The 17,659-nt window shown below is 45.5% G+C and overlaps 1 protein-coding gene across 3 annotated transcripts in view; it reads right to left on the minus strand.

Annotated features, from left to right (window-relative positions):
• Positions 1 to 564: 564 nt before the first annotated feature.
• The window catches only part of LOC133024027 (glutamate receptor ionotropic, kainate 2-like), a 61,522-nt gene continuing 44,427 nt past the window's right edge, over positions 565 to 17,659 (minus strand). For all 3 annotated transcript variants that reach the window (XM_061090975.1, XM_061090974.1, XM_061090973.1), the window contains 10 exons: positions 17,185 to 17,328; positions 16,201 to 16,308; positions 15,935 to 16,048; positions 15,644 to 15,850; positions 14,518 to 14,741; positions 10,333 to 10,451; positions 9,234 to 9,451; positions 8,271 to 8,496; positions 4,722 to 4,972; positions 565 to 1,694 (listed from right to left, as the gene is read on the minus strand). In XM_061090975.1, the coding sequence (XP_060946958.1) occupies positions 1,530 to 1,694; positions 4,722 to 4,972; positions 8,271 to 8,496; positions 9,234 to 9,451; positions 10,333 to 10,451; positions 14,518 to 14,741; positions 15,644 to 15,850; positions 15,935 to 16,048; positions 16,201 to 16,308; positions 17,185 to 17,328 (1,776 nt within the window). In that variant the 3' untranslated portion in view covers positions 565 to 1,529. The remainder of the gene's footprint in view (positions 1,695 to 4,721; positions 4,973 to 8,270; positions 8,497 to 9,233; positions 9,452 to 10,332; positions 10,452 to 14,517; positions 14,742 to 15,643; positions 15,851 to 15,934; positions 16,049 to 16,200; positions 16,309 to 17,184; positions 17,329 to 17,659) is intronic.

Genomic DNA, 17,659 nt, shown 5'->3' on the forward strand with positions numbered 1-17,659 from the left:
ATCAATTGCCTCAGAAAACCCGGTATAGGGAACAGTGTGTTGTATTATCATATTTTTTTTTATTATATTATATTCACTAATCTAAAAAAGTAAGACTTGATACAAAAAAAAAGAAAATCTCATGATAAAATATGATTTTTTTTATCTTTTTCAGTTTCCTGAGGCTAAAATGCAGCGAGATAGCAACATCATCGCCTGGTATCTACAAGCTAAACTCGCATATTTTGACTCTGACTCACCACAGCTTGCTGTCAGTTAGCCGCGCTCACCGCTCGGCGCGGACTGTGCTGACAGTTGCAATTCGTAGGATGAGTCATCACCTTCGTTTACAGTCTCATTGTTCTTACACACCCTCTAAAATCCACCAGGTTGTCCCCAGACACTTATCGCTGTCCCCACGAGACCGAGGGAGAGAGAAGGAGCGGCTCTCTGAGCGATGAGAGACAGAGATGAACCCTACACAGCAGAGTTTTGAGCCCAGCAGCCGCCGCCTGTTGTCAGAGTTTGACGGCTGAGTTGGTATCTGCTACATATTTTATCCACGGGAAGGGGGGGGGGGGGGGGCTACCATGATACAAAGTACTACAAAACCTCTTGTTCTTGTACAAAAAAAAACAAAACATTTTTTGTAGAAATACTGCATTTTAAACAACAACCGATACAGAGTGAGAACCGCAGACCGAGTGGAGGATGGATGAGGATGAGGACTTTGACAGAGTACGTTTGCTTTTGGAGGCTTCGAAACATAGAAGGCGTGATGGGAAGTTCTTATACGATGGCAGACCTTTGGCACGAGAAAGGCGTTACAGAAGAAAACGATGGGTGTTCAACAAGGTCAGCGTAGATGAATCCGAACTAAACATCACTTTTATACATCGGTCTCACGTCAGTAAACCGCTCGGGTCAGTCTAACCGCTCCCGCTGTCGCTGTGAGATTAGCGTTTTGCTCAAAATCATTAGAAAGGAACTCAAGCCACTGAAGGGGGGGAACGGAAGGGAGGTGGGAGGTGGGCGGGGTCACACAAACACACACACACACACATGGAGGTAAGACAAAAGGGCATTGACATCAACAGAAAGAAACTACATCTGGTGTTACTGTCACGATAGACTTTCCCCTTCTGCACAGGTGTCAGATGAGTGTGTGTGCATACATGTGTAACGTGTGTGTGTGTGTGTGTTCACACTTATGTTTTTTTTTTTTTAATCCCAAACCCTCTTGGATCGTTTCATTAATACACACGTCATCGGCACAACAACCCCCCCCACCACGAGTCCTTCCTTTTCCAGCTCCCTTCAAAGTAGTGAACGTCACAGTGAGGTGACACTGCTCAGGAATCTATATTTCCACAGGAAACATCCGTCTACAGAAGCGAGTGGGTTCAAAAGGAATCCGGTTTTTCTTTTTGGACTGCTAACTTCAGTTTGGGGTTAAGTCAGCATTAATGTCTCCCAGTGTCCCCCTGTCCTCTTGTTGGTTTTACTGGGGAGGGGGGGTGTGTGGGGTGTTTCGGGGTGCGTTCAGCTCCTCACGCCATGGTTTCCTTTCCCGGGAGTCTCCTGTCGTTGAACGTGTGCATGTTAATGACCTCCTCGGTCTTCACGATGGCGGGCGGCTGAGGCTTCTGTTTGAGCCGGCGTTGGCACTTCAGAGACACGCGGAGCTCGTCCATCATGGCGCTGCAGAATGACCGCTGCAGGAGGCAAACGGGACAGAAGGAAAAGTTATGGCCGGCACCGTGACATCTGGCACATTACACACACTTACACAACTCTACTGTGAACTGCTAATGCTGCGGTAGAGGTTTCTCCAAGGATACATGTCTGGACAACAGGATGGAAGTGTGTAGCAACACTGTTTGAACTGTCCATCATTGACAGTTTGATTGTGACTTTAGCATTTTAAGGTCAATCTGGAAGATATTAGTATCTCAAGAAAAGGTTCATTCATTAAGCGCTTTGAGTTGTTTAGTGTGTTACTCCACTAAACTGACCTTTTAGTCATTCCTCAATACCCCAAATATATTATCAATGTTCAAACTGATGTAGTTTAGATAGTGTTTTGGCCACATACACTAAACAAGTGCATTCTCAAAAACTTGAAGTTATTCCTGTTCAAATTAAGTTACATACCTGCATTATTAACTAATAGTTATCAAGTTATAAGCTTTTGTATTTGGGGATTTCAAATAGGTGAATATAAAAAAAAAAGATTACATTTTCAGGGGTAACATTGCAAAAAATAAGATTTAGTTATTTAAGGATGTTATTTATAATCAACAAGTTGGAAGTAAGGTAGGGAAATGTAATTATAGTAGGGCTGGGCAAGTTAACTCGTTTAATCGAGTTAACTCAAGTGATGAGTTAACTCGATTAATTATTTTATCTCGCATTAACTCAGGTTTGATTATTTATTGTTTTATTGTGAAAGTCAGGCTTTTATTTTGTAAAAGTCTGTTGCTGACTGCTGCAGAACAGGAAAAAAGAAAATAATTGGCGGATAAACAATCGAGTTAACTCATCACTTGAGTTAACTCGATTAAAACGAGTTAACTTGCCCAGTCCTAAATTATAGATTGATTTTTTATGTTTTAAAGGCGTCTGTACATCTTCAGTTTTCCGAGGGGTCCTCTCCTCAGGACCTCGGGGGGTGTGGACAAACTGGGATTTGACGGACAGCTCCTCTCTTCTGTTAATTTTGCAGCACCTGTTTGGGCGGGACGACTCGCTGACCTACCATCACTCTTATTGGTGCACACAGATTAGTGACATCATAAATCTTCTCCGCGGTCCCGCCCCTTTTTAACCTGAGCAGCGGGTCCAATCAGCCGCGGTAATTAAGAAGCACCTGTGTGGGCGTGACCAGGCTGTAAAACTCAAAGTTGAGTTCCAGCGACGGACACGCAGCGTGAAGTGGAAGCTATTCACCGAGTGACTGAACAATGCAGTGGTGTCTGATGTGTCCCAGATTTCCTCCTGTTTAAACCTCACTGTCACACAAAGGTCTGGACGCGGCTCCAGAGGCTGTCGCTCGCTGCCAGGAGCTAAATCCAGAGCCGAACACGCTCAACAACACTGGAGCTGTTGGCACGCGAGAGGAAAATGTTAAGACGCTGCAAGAAAAGACGAAAACATCCACTTTCAACGGATTAAATCCCCCTAAAAATATTGGTTTCTTCTTCTAAAGCATCAATCACCCACTCACACTGACGCGGGTTATGTAACTTCTGTAATATGAGCGTCTGTTTGTCCCTGCATAATGCATGCGGCGTGAAATCCCATAAAACGCCAATATGCTTGTGCGCCCGACGTTGCGAAGACAAATTCACACACATTCACTTACTGATTATGCAAAATCTAATTCAAATTCTCGGAGGGTGTGGGAGGAGAGGAGATATAAGAGAGGAGGGAGAGCATTAAAGTATGGAGCTATTATTTTTCTGTTTGTGTGGGTGTGTCAAATGGATATCTGTGGGTGGCTTATGCACCAGGTATTTCTGTTTGTTTCTCCGCGTTTTACATTTGTTTGTCTGGCATACGAATGAGATAGTTTGTGCACTCGCGAAAAAAGATGAGTGATTATGGAAGTGGAGAGGGTCAGGGAGGGTGAGCGGGGGGGAAATAATGGTGAGAAATAATGAGGAGGGATATGGATTAGGCCGACGGAGAAAAGAAACAGGAAAGCTGGTGATGTTGTGGTGGAGGAGGTTGGCCGGGCCAGAACACCGAGGAGGAGAGGCTGGTCGTCAGCATGTAAATTACCAGCACCTTCGCAGCTCAGAGACTGTGGCATTTGAAAATGATCTGAATATATTTGACCCAGTCTTGCAGATCTTGATTAATGACATCAGGGATGTGCTCGGAAACATATGCAGCCTGTTAAAAAAAAAAAAATAGAGCGCCAGAAATGAATAACCGTGGCAATAAAGTAAAATACAGTAGAGCTGTAATTCTGTGGATGTAAATAATTAAAAGGTACCTTCTACAACATCACTGCACAAGTTCAAATGCACCTAAACACTGAGATGAATCATGTGCACTGAAATAGAGCCCGGATGGAAGAGGCTGGGATCTCAAGTAGAGAAACATAACCAGAGGCTAAACACATGTGTGTTCTCACTTCATATAAATCATGCTATTAAAGGATAAGATCATGTTTATTTTTATTTTTTTAAAACAAAACTCACAGGCTCATTTGTACCGAGAGGGTTGATGGATTTTTCTCATTGACCCGGTTTATGATGCGATATCAAATTATAGAAAGGTGGCAAAGATGGATTATTAGGTGCAGCAGGTGCTAATATGAAGCTTCAGAGATCTGAGTTAAGCAAATCAAGTGAGGAGAGTATCAGTCAGTGTCTTTTTGTTGCTGAACCTCAGCAGCAGAGTGTGGAACCTGGGCTGGTTCATAAACATTTTGAAATGACCTTGAGGTTCCCTTCAGGTTGTCTCGTCTATCTACTCGATTTTGTGAACCTATCTTAGATCCATAAAGGAGAACGGACATGCAAATTAAACATATGTTGAGTTTTATTGTATTTTTAGGATTATTTGTTCTATCCCCCCTTTCAAAATAAAGTGACTTAAGAAAATGACGCATGAGTAAAGATGAGTGCATCCAAAATGCCACACAGCTTCAGAGGAATTGACTGAGACACAACGAGAACACAAATACAGCCGAGTGTCTGATGCTGTGAACGTGTCAGAAATGTCTCCGCTACCTTCTCCAGCTGTGCGTTCTGTTTGGACTTGTAGAGGACCTCCCCCACGGCCACGAACACTGACAGCACCAGTCCCGCCGCCAGCACGATGAAGATCCCTCCGATGTTCTGCACCCCCAGAGCGCTGGCCTCTTTGCTCTCCTCTTCAGGACAGCCGTTCCCCCTCCACCACTTCTCCTTCATCATGTGCAGCTTCCCTTCCTCCTGCAGCTGCAAAATGGCTATAGTGATCTTGTCTCTGTATGGAGAGCCTGCAGGGACACACACACACGACATGAATAACAGCAAAAATACATATAAAAAAGGAGATTACGCCAAAGTATATCATAGTCATCGCTGAAAAGATATATATATATGTAAAACTTGCATCGTGTATGATCGTATAACGTGTTATTGTTGGCTGCTTAGGAGGAGTTTTTTTTGTTTTTGTAAGTCCTCCTTCAAATCCCACTAATCCCCACATTCACAGAGTGATTCCAGAAATTCTCACTCCTCTCCGCAGTGTGTGAATTATAACGCACAGGGAGTTGGCAACAAAGACGCGGCTTTGTGCTGCCGAGCTGCTGTTGACTCTGACGAATTAGCTGCTGTTTGCACGCGCGCCTTCAGACGCCATCGCTGCTGCACGCAAACAGGCAAATCAGGGCAGCCCGGTGGGGTGTGCGTTACACGGGTGCACATGGGTTTGGGATTTATATGTGTAAATCGGAGATAGGGTTTCTCTATAAGTGTGTGTGTGTGTTTTTTTAATGCATGTCGATGTCATGTTGAGTAAAAGCACCACAATCCATAGACAGTGGGAAGGCGCCAGAATTAGCGACAAGGCATTAAAGCACAGCAGGTGCTGCCGTGATCAAAGGAGGAGTAAACGCTTGCGGAGAACCCGAGTGGGGTCGTGTTCTCCTCCTATCCACAACAAGGCGTCGCACAAACACACACACACACACACACAAATTAATGCTAACTGTGAACATTCATGTTTCATTTATAAACTCCTTTAAAAGCTTGTTAGTGAATTTATGCGATAACAGAAATCCTACGTAATAAAGGCTAGTGGTACATTTAAGTCATTTTGGCTCAATCACACCGACTGGAAACACTCGTGAAATGTTTTTGTTTTTTTGTTGTTGTTGTATTTTGGCAAAACAACAAGAATCATTTCACAATTTGCTGCTAGAACTCTCGGGGAGCTGAACTGGATCCGGCCCCAGGTAGAAGCTAGCCTCACTTTGTCTGCTGCTCCGGAACAGTTTGGCCTGTCAGCCCCTTCGGTTGATTCCCCCTCTGTCTCATCCATCTTTCATCCATCGCCATCCATCACCCCTTCATCCCAGAGCCTCTGTGTCTTTAGACTGACAAAGAGGACATGAGATGAAAACTGAAAACTACATTGAACGCCGCTGAGTTTTGAACAGCGGCTTCTCCGTTCAGAAACACGAGTGCACCTGTGATGTGCTCGAGGAGAACATGGTCTCTTCTTTGCCACGTGCACAGTCTTGGGACCCCAAAGGGAACATGTGCATCTATACATTCTGTGCATGTGCAGCAGATTTGTAGTCCCCCCCGATCACGCAGTCGTGTACCGTCTATGCATGTGAGAGGCATATGCTCGCCTCACTTGAAGATGAGAGATCTATCAAATATCCAACTCCCCCGATTCCGACGTTGCTCATATTTCAAATGATTAATGATGGCCTAACAAAGAAGGCCTTGGATAAATGCTAATAGGACGGGTCCTTTGAGAGGAGGATATGGAGAGAGTGGGGCCCGGGCGAAATGTTGGAGCGTCGCGCTTGACACGCCGCGCATACACAACTACCTGACAGATGTTCAACACCAGAGGACATCCATCACTCCCACAGTGTCTGGCGTCAAGTATTAATGCGATCACAGTTTAAGTCGATAGCGGTAGATGACGCATTTGCGTTCTGGGAACAGGACGTGTGAAAACCCGACAAGCGCTAAACGGTTAAGACTTATTATACGGCTTTCTCTGGTTTATTGCTGTAACAGCCCTACAGGGAATGAGCCGCTAAACAGTGCTCAGCGGGTGAAAAGTTATGGGCTAAAGGTTGACGTCGGGTTTGGGACAAGGACAGACAGAGAACGCCAAAAAATAGGAAAGAGGAAAAAAAGGGTTCCCTCTCTTTGGGAACGCTGGCACCAACACAGAGCTCACTTTGAACTAATAAAGCAATTATCTCCAGCCCTCTTCTATCAGAGAGGAAACATTTTACAGGCTATAATCCGCTTTATTTCTGAAATAGCGCGCGATGAACATCAGGGTTAGAGATTGAAATGAGTTAGTGGGCAGTAATAGCTTTGAGAGGGGACATTTTAAATCATTATTTTTTTTACGCATTTGAATACTAAACCACTTACGGCGGAGTTAAAATGATTTGGGCTAGATTTCGCAGTCGTATATTTGATACACTGTGCTGCAACACGAATGTAAAAAAAAGAAAGAGACCTACTCGCTCTGCGTCCGTCTCAAGGGCGTCGCCGGGAGTACTCGTGCACTTACGGCGCCACAGTGGGACTATATTTCACAGCATCACCTCGGCTTTGTTACAGCCGCGGCAATCACGGCTTCTCGGGCAGATCCATAACTGCCTCGCACTCATCAGCGGCACCCGGGGTCCAGATGTGGATGGCCAGAATTAATCCTCTATATTTTGATGGCCTTCATATCGCCGATGATAGATGTGGCCATTACAGCGGGTCGCAGTGCTCTCCCTGGCCTCGTCATGACTACGCTGACCTCCGTGACACCGGGGCTGGAACCATCACTGGCTTATCAGCGGCTCTCGGCCGGGGTCCCTGCGAGTGCCAGGGTTGTGAGCTGCACATTTATTAACTCTGTCATACACGCAACGACATATGCGGTGAAACCTTTGTTGGATAATATCTGATTCGTGATTTTTTTTTGTTTTGATGTATAAAAAAAGAAAAAAAACGATTGCTTTACAATAGGAGAACAGCTTTAAAATGTCAGGGCACAATTGTTTGACTGTAACTGGGTCGAATAAGCAGTTTAACAGTTGTTAGGGCTCGTTTGTACTTTCTGAAGGGCTTTGTTGTTGTGTTCCAATGCTCAACCCAATTCAAACAGTGTCAAGTATCACACGGGGAATTGCACCAAATTGACTTTTGGGGTTTCTGTGATTGTGCCACTGTTAAAGTTTTGCCTCATGTGTGAAGTCAGTGTTGACTTTAAAAGTATTTCGTGAGCCTTGATTTGAACCCAGGTTTGCTTCTTTAAATAAAACTGAGGGAAAATCATTAAAGCTAGCTTTTCTTTTTAGCCCTAGGCACAATTTAACCTTATCCATAAATTCACCCTCTTCAGCCATTCACTTTTCATTAAGCTAAACCTTTTACACCTCACTCTGTCGAACCATTATACCCGCGACCCCATCAATAAAGGTCAACCTTTCCATTCTCAGGGCTTATCCATCATCCACACCGCACGCCATCTGCAGAATCTCTCTCAGACTCAGATGCACTCAAACATTTTTACAACACAGACGTATATCTGAGGTCAGCTACCCATCGGCGTTCCCACTCCGTAGGCCTTGGAGTCTATGAGGCCGCCGATCTGCGTGAGGTTGCAGTTGCGCTGCGTGACAAACTCGATGGTGGTGGACTCCATGAGGAAGGCGTAGTCCGAGGTCAGGGCGCGCTGGATTCCCTCCTCCACGTCCTTCACCACCACGAACTGTCTCCGGCTGTTCATGAACTCCCACATCTTGTCGTAGGTGGAGATTTTCGTCTTCTGCAAGTCACCAGAGGAGAAGGAGCCGGATGAGAATGGATGTTAAATCATGGCGGTCGGCTCAAAATTCTGATAGATGACCGTACTTACTTGAAAAACTAAAGCAAAGTACATTCATATTTCTATGAAACAAGATTTTACTGATACTATTTGTCATTCAGCATTATTCAGCAGTAGACATTAAATCTTTAATACCTCTTTATATAGTAGTTTCTGTGGCTACCCTTGCCACATCTGGTTTAGTTTTATCCCCCCCACCATGTCAGAGCAGCATTAACTTCCTGCTAATGCAAACTGAGCTGCTGCTTCATGCTTAAAATGTTAAACTAGTGGCTTTTATTGTGAAATTCAATCTACAAAATGTATCCTCAAAACAACACACGGTTGTTTTCAGCCTTTCTTTGACGCCAGATCAGTTTAAAAACACAGCAGGAACACAAAGGAGAGAAGCAGAGCCGAGTTCTCAGACGCGGATTGTTGTTAAACTCCAACTTCTCAGCGAGGTAACAAACCTCCAAAGCACAGTGGGGGGGCTTTTGTGTGAAAAACGACTTGCAACCGTGTGCAGAATCAAATCAGACTGCAGCTGCTCTTATCATCCACGGATTTCTTGATTGAAACAACATCATCTTGTCACTGTAAAGCCAACATGCTCTTTTGAGTACTGTCTAATTAAAGATTCTGACAGAGAGACAGATTCCTCAGTGGACGACTCTGTAGCTCCCTGACCCGTCTACCTTGAAGAAGGTCATCGTGGCGCCGTCCTCCACCACGCCGTACAGGATCTTAGTCTGTTTGGCCAGGTCATCGGCCGAGTCGATGGGCGACTCCATCCTCTCCACGGTGAGGAAGGCCGCCAGGTTGGCCGTGTAGGAGGAGATGATGATGAGGGTGAAGAACCACCAGATGCCTCCCACTATTCGAGTCGAAAGGGCCTTGGGCATGAGCTCGGATCCTGGGGTGTGAGGGAGGTGGCATGGGGTGAATGTTACAACTGCAAAATCTATTCATCTCAGCAAATCTGCACATTAAGATTCCAGTCTTGCATTGAATTGTTTACTGCGATCAGTCGAAAAACAAGTTAACTTGTTTCAAGAGCTCGCCTCAAGTCGTCAGCAGAGGCACGTGTGCCGCACGCGTGAAGATGTGATCACTTGAGGGAGCTCTCAAAACAAGACGCCGGTCGAATGTCAAACGAGTGAAATGATCTCGTCTCAGTCACCAGCGGGTGCTTCAAATAACGCGGGAGACAGTGAAGTGCTGTTTAAAACGTCCTCCGGGGGAAATGGGCTTAGCAAGAATCAATCAAATCAAATAAACACATTGAATATTCATCAATCAGGACAGTGTGAAGAAAGTGACAGGCTGTTTGGGCCAGAGAGTCATGTACCCAAGGTAACCTCACATCCTGACTCCACACCCCACTGATCTCCAGGTGCCGGGGGGCCAGGGGCAAGAAGAGAGCACTATGGGTAGTTCCGTGCTCTCGCTGCTATTCGTCGAGAGCAGATTCAAAGACTGTTTGTGCTGCTGGTTTTTTAAAACACTGTTTTTAAAAACATAAGCTTTTAAAACAAAGGTAATTCGATTTAACTCAAGAGGTATGAGGGATGTTTAAATCCCTCTCATGCATCCCTCTCTCCCTGCCACATTCACTGTAGCTTTACTGCCTTCCTATGAGCTAAGTTGATTAAATTAAAAAACCATTACATGCACATTTACTCTAAGTTCCGTCTGGACCCCCAGAGGTCTCTCTGTTGCCGCTGGCGTGCATAAAACAACCCGTCCCTCAGAGACAGTGGGATATAGAGAGCTGCCACAGGCTGAGGCAACTACCTTGCTGCATGAGAGCCCCAACTCCAAACCAGAAACTATTGAGCAGCGTAAAATTGTTTTCCACTACATCCGAGTCGGGGTTGCAGGGGTGCGGGTTGTACCACTCGTACGGGCTAAACCTGTAAAGGAGAGAGAACAGAGACAGATCAGCACAGAGCAACAGAACAGTGGGTTCGCTGGCGCAGATTAAACAGCAGGAGAAATTATACATTTCGGAAACGCCGGGCAGGACCAAGGGGAATGTGAATGTGTGGGAAACCTGTGCTGTGGCCTCAGGGTCAGAGCTGCTGCAGAGGCCAAAGAGAATCATTCAGGCTTTTGCTGAGATCCCCTTATTGGCATATTCAAATGCCATCAGTTTATTGTGAGAACGGATCAATAGGCTGGAATAACACTGTCACTGGCGATAATGTCCTGGTACGTGCTGATCTTTGGGGCTCATTTGGATTCACTGACTCAGGAGCATTCACGCGTCCCCCCCCCCGGCAACTGCAATCACCATTACTCTCCAGATGCAACATCCCCCCCCCCACCACCACACCAGCAAAGTGGGAATTGGTCGCTCCTTTTCCCTTCTCGTTTCCCTCTGTTCTTCCTCCTCCTCTCTCGCTGATTTTCCCATTTTCTCACATTCCCCTCACACCTCCGTCTCTGTTGCATATCCTGCACCGTTCCCTCCCCAACGACCCGCACCTCATTCTTTTTTTTCTTTCTTTCCACAGATTGCCTTGCTTCTCCTTGCTTCTCCTTCGTCTCTCCCCCCCCCCACCACCACCACCAATCCTCTTGCTGCTTGCCTCAGCTGATTGTCAGTATCTTTCAGGTCAGTCGTGGACATTTCTCATCTATTATCCTAAGTGAAAGTGGCATGGCATTAGCGCGGGGTGATTGGGTGTGCGTTAAGCATCGGGGACTGATTGAGTTTGTGCTGGAGTGGTGGATGGAGGGAACGTTGCTCATGCAGAGTCGAGGGGTCCTTCACGCAGGGCTGTTTAGGAGCTGCTGCCCATGCTAACAATCCCGTGCACACGTATATGATTCTATGTATACGTCCACACCGTGTGTACACAGACACGTTAAGTTATATAATCAGCGGTGGCATTATTTGCCCCCTCCCCTTGGACTGCTGTACATCTCCATTCAGATTTGTCTTTGATCGCTCTTTGTTGCCGCAGCAGCCCAATTAAGAGCCTCATTTTTTTACAAACGTCGTGAAAGTGGCACCATTTTTCTCATCCTGCTTTTTTCCCCTTTACACTTATTTCCTCCCGCCGCTCCCTGGAGAATCATCTACGTGGCGGCGGCTGCGATGACACACTATAATTCTCCCACGTCAACTCCATCAGGATGCCTGATTTACTGGAATGTCAATGAGCTCCATCTCCTTGGAACCACGGGCAACAGGAACGGCACAATGGCCTTGTGGAGCTGAGCGGAATGCAATGTGTGTGTGTGTGGTTGTGTGTGTGTGTGTGGTTTCATGTCTAGGTGCATCAAGCTGCTGGCGCATGAATGTTTGTGCATGCGCCTTGATGGCTGTGTGGTGTGTGGGAGTGCAGCTCCCGGTGCTAGCGACTGTATTTGCATTGGCTCAATCAAATTCATCTCAAAGTCAAATTTTTTTCCCTGTGATGATTTATTTATGCTGCTCACAGATGTCACATACAATGTTTAGCCGCAGCCTGAGGCGAACCGCGGGTGCCACCAGGAGATATGTGCTGTTTCGGACGACGTGGTGGGTGTAAATCTATAAAACACACACTTGATTGCATTGCGTTAGTGTCTACATGTGTATTGTGCGTGCACCAGGCCCGACGCCTCCTCTGTGTGACCTTTGCTTGCAGCTGGTCCCTATTCCTGCAGGCCGTGTAGTGCACACCGATCACCAGGAAGAAGGGGAGCACGCAGACGTAAGGTCACCTCCTCACATCGAGCACCAGGGACATGTGGAATTGCACACGGAATTCTAAAAAGATTCCCCCTCTCCCCACCGCTCCCCTTCCTCCTCCTCCTCCTCCTCCTCTTCGCACGTCCCTGGCCACAATAACACAACACGCTCCCTCCATTAACTGTCTGTTGGATTCAATTACTCCGGCTGGCTTTATAGATCTGTTGCCTTTCTCCTCTCAGGCCGAGTGAAGAGGCTGCGTTAGGGGGATGTTAAAATCACACAAGTCCGGGACTCGGGCTGCAAACCTGCAGCGGCCTGTACACATGTTATCACGCAATTTAAATCAGCCATTCCGCAGAAGAGCTTTTTCCTTTTTGCAATCTGAGAGAATATCATTTGTTATGCCAACAAAGAGAGAAATCAATTCGTCCTCAAACAGAGCTGGAAGCAGCCGCTGAGTGGAAGCTTTTTCTCTGGAGCTTGAAATGAGATAGAGAAACAGTGTGTGTGTGTGTGTGTGTGTGTGTGTGTGTATGTGTGTGTGTGTGTGTGTGTCTGTGCGCGTGTGGGAAGTGGCTCAAAGATGTTGTGAATCCCTGGTGAGACTGAGGTGTTTTATTGTGCGAAAAAAACCCGAACAACAACAGGACTTCATAAACTCACTCCACTCGCTCTAGTTGCCGGGGATTAGAGAAAATAATATACTCTGCATTCGGGGGATTGACCGATCAATCGCTGGTTGTGTGATCAATACTATACAATTATGAAAGAGCCGGCTCAGTGACCTGCAGCGAACACTGTACTTCAGGTTTAAACTTTGCTGAACAGTGTTTTGGTCGCTGAGGACAAACACCATTCGCTGACATGGTGAAGGCACAACGCTTCCATGCAGACATGAGACTGATTTAATAAAACACACATCATATAACATGCTAATCACTTACCCTGACCCAACTGTGGAAGCAAAAAGGGCTATGGGTATGCAATTTGCATATTCTGAGCTAACTTAGGTGACAGTTGCAGCCTTCCTCTCATGTGATCATTTTGCCGGTAACATTTGACGAGTTGTGTGTTAAACCCAAACACTCCCCCCGGGGGTTAACACACACACATCTCTCTGCGTCGGTCATGCATCGGTGGTTCAGGGAGGTGGGATCATCCAGATGTTGTAACAACTGCGCTCGCACAATGTCAACATTGCACTTGGACAATTCTTACAGATGATTAATAATGCAGAGCTGGTTTTAACACTTTGTGACGTGTGTGTGTGGAAAAACGCCTGAAATCGCGTGATGAATCTGTTTGTAAGACTCATACCAGTGTTTTCCTTATTGCTTAAGCTCATATTGTGTTGTTAATTTCCTCTGAATTAAAAAAAAAAAGGTACAAATATTTATTTTTGTGAAATCTGGGGTTGGGTATTGTTTGTTTTTTTTCCCCCAAAAATGTAATGATGCCTTAATGTTGCCGGAATAGATGCTTATCTCTTAAAAAAGCACAAAATGAAGAAGAAGTTAATACTTTTTTCATTGCTAAGGCAAATTGGAAGTAACGATTTTACAATGGTGACAGTACAAAGTATGGACTTATCATAAATTTTCCCCCCACAGCCGGGGTCAGGGTCGCTCACACTGCTGGCTCATGTGCTTGTTATGGGGTCACGTGAGAGGTCAAGTACTGAGCATCCATCTGCGTCCAGACGTATCCGTGCGTCACCTTGTTCTTCCATCATGTTTTTCTCATTCTTCCCTTTACAAGGAATTGTTTTCAATAATTTTGCTGCACGCCCCGATGTTTGACTTTCTTATACTTTAGAGTTTGATGTATTTTTATGATTCCTTCTGGTAGACACCGGCGATTCGCATTTTGGTACCCAACCCTAGTTAGATCTAAAATTGCATTTGTATTTTTAAATGACCCAAATTTGACAAAAGGAGAGCATCCAAAATGCTTGGTTATACTTTGGAAAAGGATTATCAGTTGTGTAAAGCATAAGCAAATGTGTAAAAACATCGGTATGTTCCTTAACGGTGACATATTTACTGTGAGATTTTTATATTCCTTTGTCGTAGACCATATCTGCATCACCATAGGCCATAGAATAAAAAAGCATCCACTGCCATTTACAGGAGTATGTGTGTGTTTTTTCTCTACCAGTCACAGCTTGATGATTTTCAGAGGATGAATTACCCTCTTCAGCCCCAGAGGGAGCGAGCGCTATGTTAGTGAAAGCAGGCAAAACAAGAAGTTAATACATGGAGGGAGGACGGAGAGAGGGAGGGTTGACATGTTACCTGGCTATGACAAACAGCACACAACTGACACCCAAGCAAGCCAGCAGAATATACATCCAGATATCGGGTGAGAGCGGATTGAGGAAGGAAAAGACCCCGGGGTTGGTGCCGTTGGCCTTGCGGTACAGGATACTTATCCCCAGCGTCATGTAGGGCTTGGAGAAGTCGATGACCTTCTCCCTGATGTAGGTGATGGCCAGAGGAGCCACTGCCAGGTCGACTTTCTGCAAAGAGAGAGATAACACGGGAGGTGACTAGTGTTTGTGAAAAGAGCAATTGAAAGGAATCAAATTAACATCTGATTCTTGTCGGCGACTGGTCTGGTCGATATGTACAGGAGGCCGAGCCACGACGGAGAGGAGGGAACAGGCCGGGGTCATGAGTTCGGTTGGATTATCAGGAGGGAGGGTTTCAGGAAATTACAGGTTAGATGTGTGATCCTTCTTATGCGGCGACAAAGGTGAGTCACCGAGGCTACAATTTTAGGATTAGATAAATCTGTGCGACGAATGAACTCTCTGTCCCCTGGCAAAAAAAGATTAGCCTTCTCTGGTGCTAAGCATTTTTGCATAACTCTGTCAAGACCTAACTTACATACTTATCACAGTTTATCTTTCCTTATAGTTCTGAAACTCTGTGACACTCTTTTCAGTTTTGGTTCTCTGTCTGTTTGCTAGCTACTTTGGTGGAAAGTAAAATACTTTATTTCCTATGTGCTAAAGACATTTTCTCTGTCTTGTCTTACCATAAGCCCCTTGAGAAGTTGAGCCATAATAATTTATTATAAATGCATTATTTCAGATTTAAAAATATCATATAGTCTAAAGCAATATCTAGTCTAGGATGTCTGGATAATACATCTTACTCTAAAAATACAGACCAGTGTACTGAGCACTTTTTCTTTAAAATTTTAATAAAAAAATGAGAATCATTGCCTTCAAATAAAAAGATATCAAGAAGGTTGTGGATTTAGAATTAGGGAAAAAATATTTCAGAAAATACTCCAAACTATAAGTTCTGCTCTGGAAGTAAATTGAACTATTGCCACTGTACTGGTAGTTTGGACAGACAAAAAACTTGATTTGAATATCCAGGGTTTCTGAATCTTTCCTGTTTGCTGACTCACGTGGTCAATGAGCTCCCGCACCATGCCGTTCCATTGGCCCGTGCTCTCGTCCAGTGCGCCGAACTTCCCGTCCTCCACCAATCGCAGCTCGTAGCGGAACCCCAGGATGGTGGAGAGCTCCCTCAGCAGGTCGATGCAGTAGCCCTCGAAACGGTCGTTCCCATACAGAGGCTTGTCCGACTTCTTAAACATCACGTACGGCTCCTCCTGTACAGGGAAGATATGTGAGTGTGCAGAGCTCTGTGTGTCAGGTATTGGATTGTTGTTTTGTTTGGATTTGTCTGTGTCTACCAGTATCGTGGATACACGCAGGGATTTGTTGGCCAGAGAGTCGGTGATGTTGGACGTCCTGCTCCGGTGACTTTCTGTCATATTCAGGCCACTGGGAGGATCCCACGTTCCGATCTGTTGAGACAAGTCAGCGTCAAGCTCATATCACCTTGTCTCCTGTACGGATAGGAAATAAAAACGCTTTGAAAGACCCAGACATCCGACAGATTCATGTGTCGGACTCAGAAAACACATCAGCATCATCTACACATCAGCGAGTGATAAACCTTTTCCAGCCCTTCCTCCTTCAGACTGATCACGTCCAGGTCGAAGTCTGTTCTCAGCCCGTTGCTCTTGTTGAAGTGAACACGTCCCGTCAAGCCGTCCCACTGAGCCTGCAAGCAGTAAAACACAGCTTAATAATCTAAAACCCTCAGCTCTCCAGCTCCGTCATTCCATTAACCTTAAGGTATCGTCTTTCTCCGCAATATCAATCCAACCTCTAACCGTGAAACTTTCTCCTCCCCAATTACGGATTCCATGCCGGCTCTCTCTCTCTCTCTCTCTCTCTCTCCTCACTGTCTCTCTCAACAACATAACAAGAGACAATAAAGAAGCGGGGAGAGAAGAAAGTTTGACAGGTAAGACTTCATTATGCATGGGGTTCATTGTGCTTGAAGTTTCACTTCAAAGCCATCGGAGGAACAGACGGGCATGGAGAGCGACAGCAGACACAAGAGGGGGGGGGGGTGGTGGTGGGGGGGGGTGGGGTGGAGTGCCAGCTACCACAATGGCTCATTCTGAAAATTACCTGCAATGATAGCATCCAGAGAGCTTTGCAGAACAAAGCAAATGGCTGACCCTGACTGCAGTTAAGGAGACGCACAGTGGCTTTGATATGAACGGGAGTGGAGATATGCACGGAGAGGGAGCGGAAGAAAGGGAATGAAAGATCACAAAATATGTAGTTATTGTGGATAATGCAGAGCTACAAATGGATCAGGATACTTGGGTGTTGAGAATCCGCAGCAAATTGGTTTGGGACGTTTATATCATCATCACAATTTACTACAAAAGAAATGTGCAAATAGCCCAATGTGTCATTTAGCTCATTAAAGGCGTCTCCGTGATTTACAAAGTGGAGACTCGCAAAACACGTGACCGCACAAATCAATACGACACAACAAAAAAAAAAGCCACAGGGTTCAGCAGATCCCAGAGGTCAAAGGTCATGGCAGAGTGTGCGACCGACGCTGGCGACGGACTCGTACCTCTTTGATGAGGCTGATGAAACGGCCGCCGAAGCGCCACGGCTTGTGGCGATTGCACTGCAGGGAGCTGACGGTGATCTGCTGCGACTGCTGCACCGCCACCGCCACCACGTGCACGGCGTCGTACATCAGCGCCGCGTCCGTCTGCAAACAGGAAGGTGACATTGTTAGGCTTTTTTTTTTTTTTTTTTTAGAACTTTATTGAAGAGAAACACAAACATTCCTTGACAACATCACAAATTAACTATGACAGACTGATTAGTGAAAGATAATAAATAAGTAAATAAATAAATGGACAGTTAAGACATTGCATCGTACCACAGGATTCCCCTCGGTTAGAGAGGTGTCCTGCAATAGGTATGTAAATGGATTTGTATTTATATAGCGCTTTTCTAGTCTGATGAAGACCACTCAAAGCGCTTTACGCTTTTTGAGGTAGCCACCTCCTCACAAAAACATCAGACCTTAATTGTAA

This window comes from Limanda limanda, chromosome 18 (genome assembly GCF_963576545.1).
Source record: "Limanda limanda chromosome 18, fLimLim1.1, whole genome shotgun sequence".
NCBI lineage: Eukaryota > Metazoa > Chordata > Actinopteri > Pleuronectiformes > Pleuronectidae > Limanda > Limanda limanda.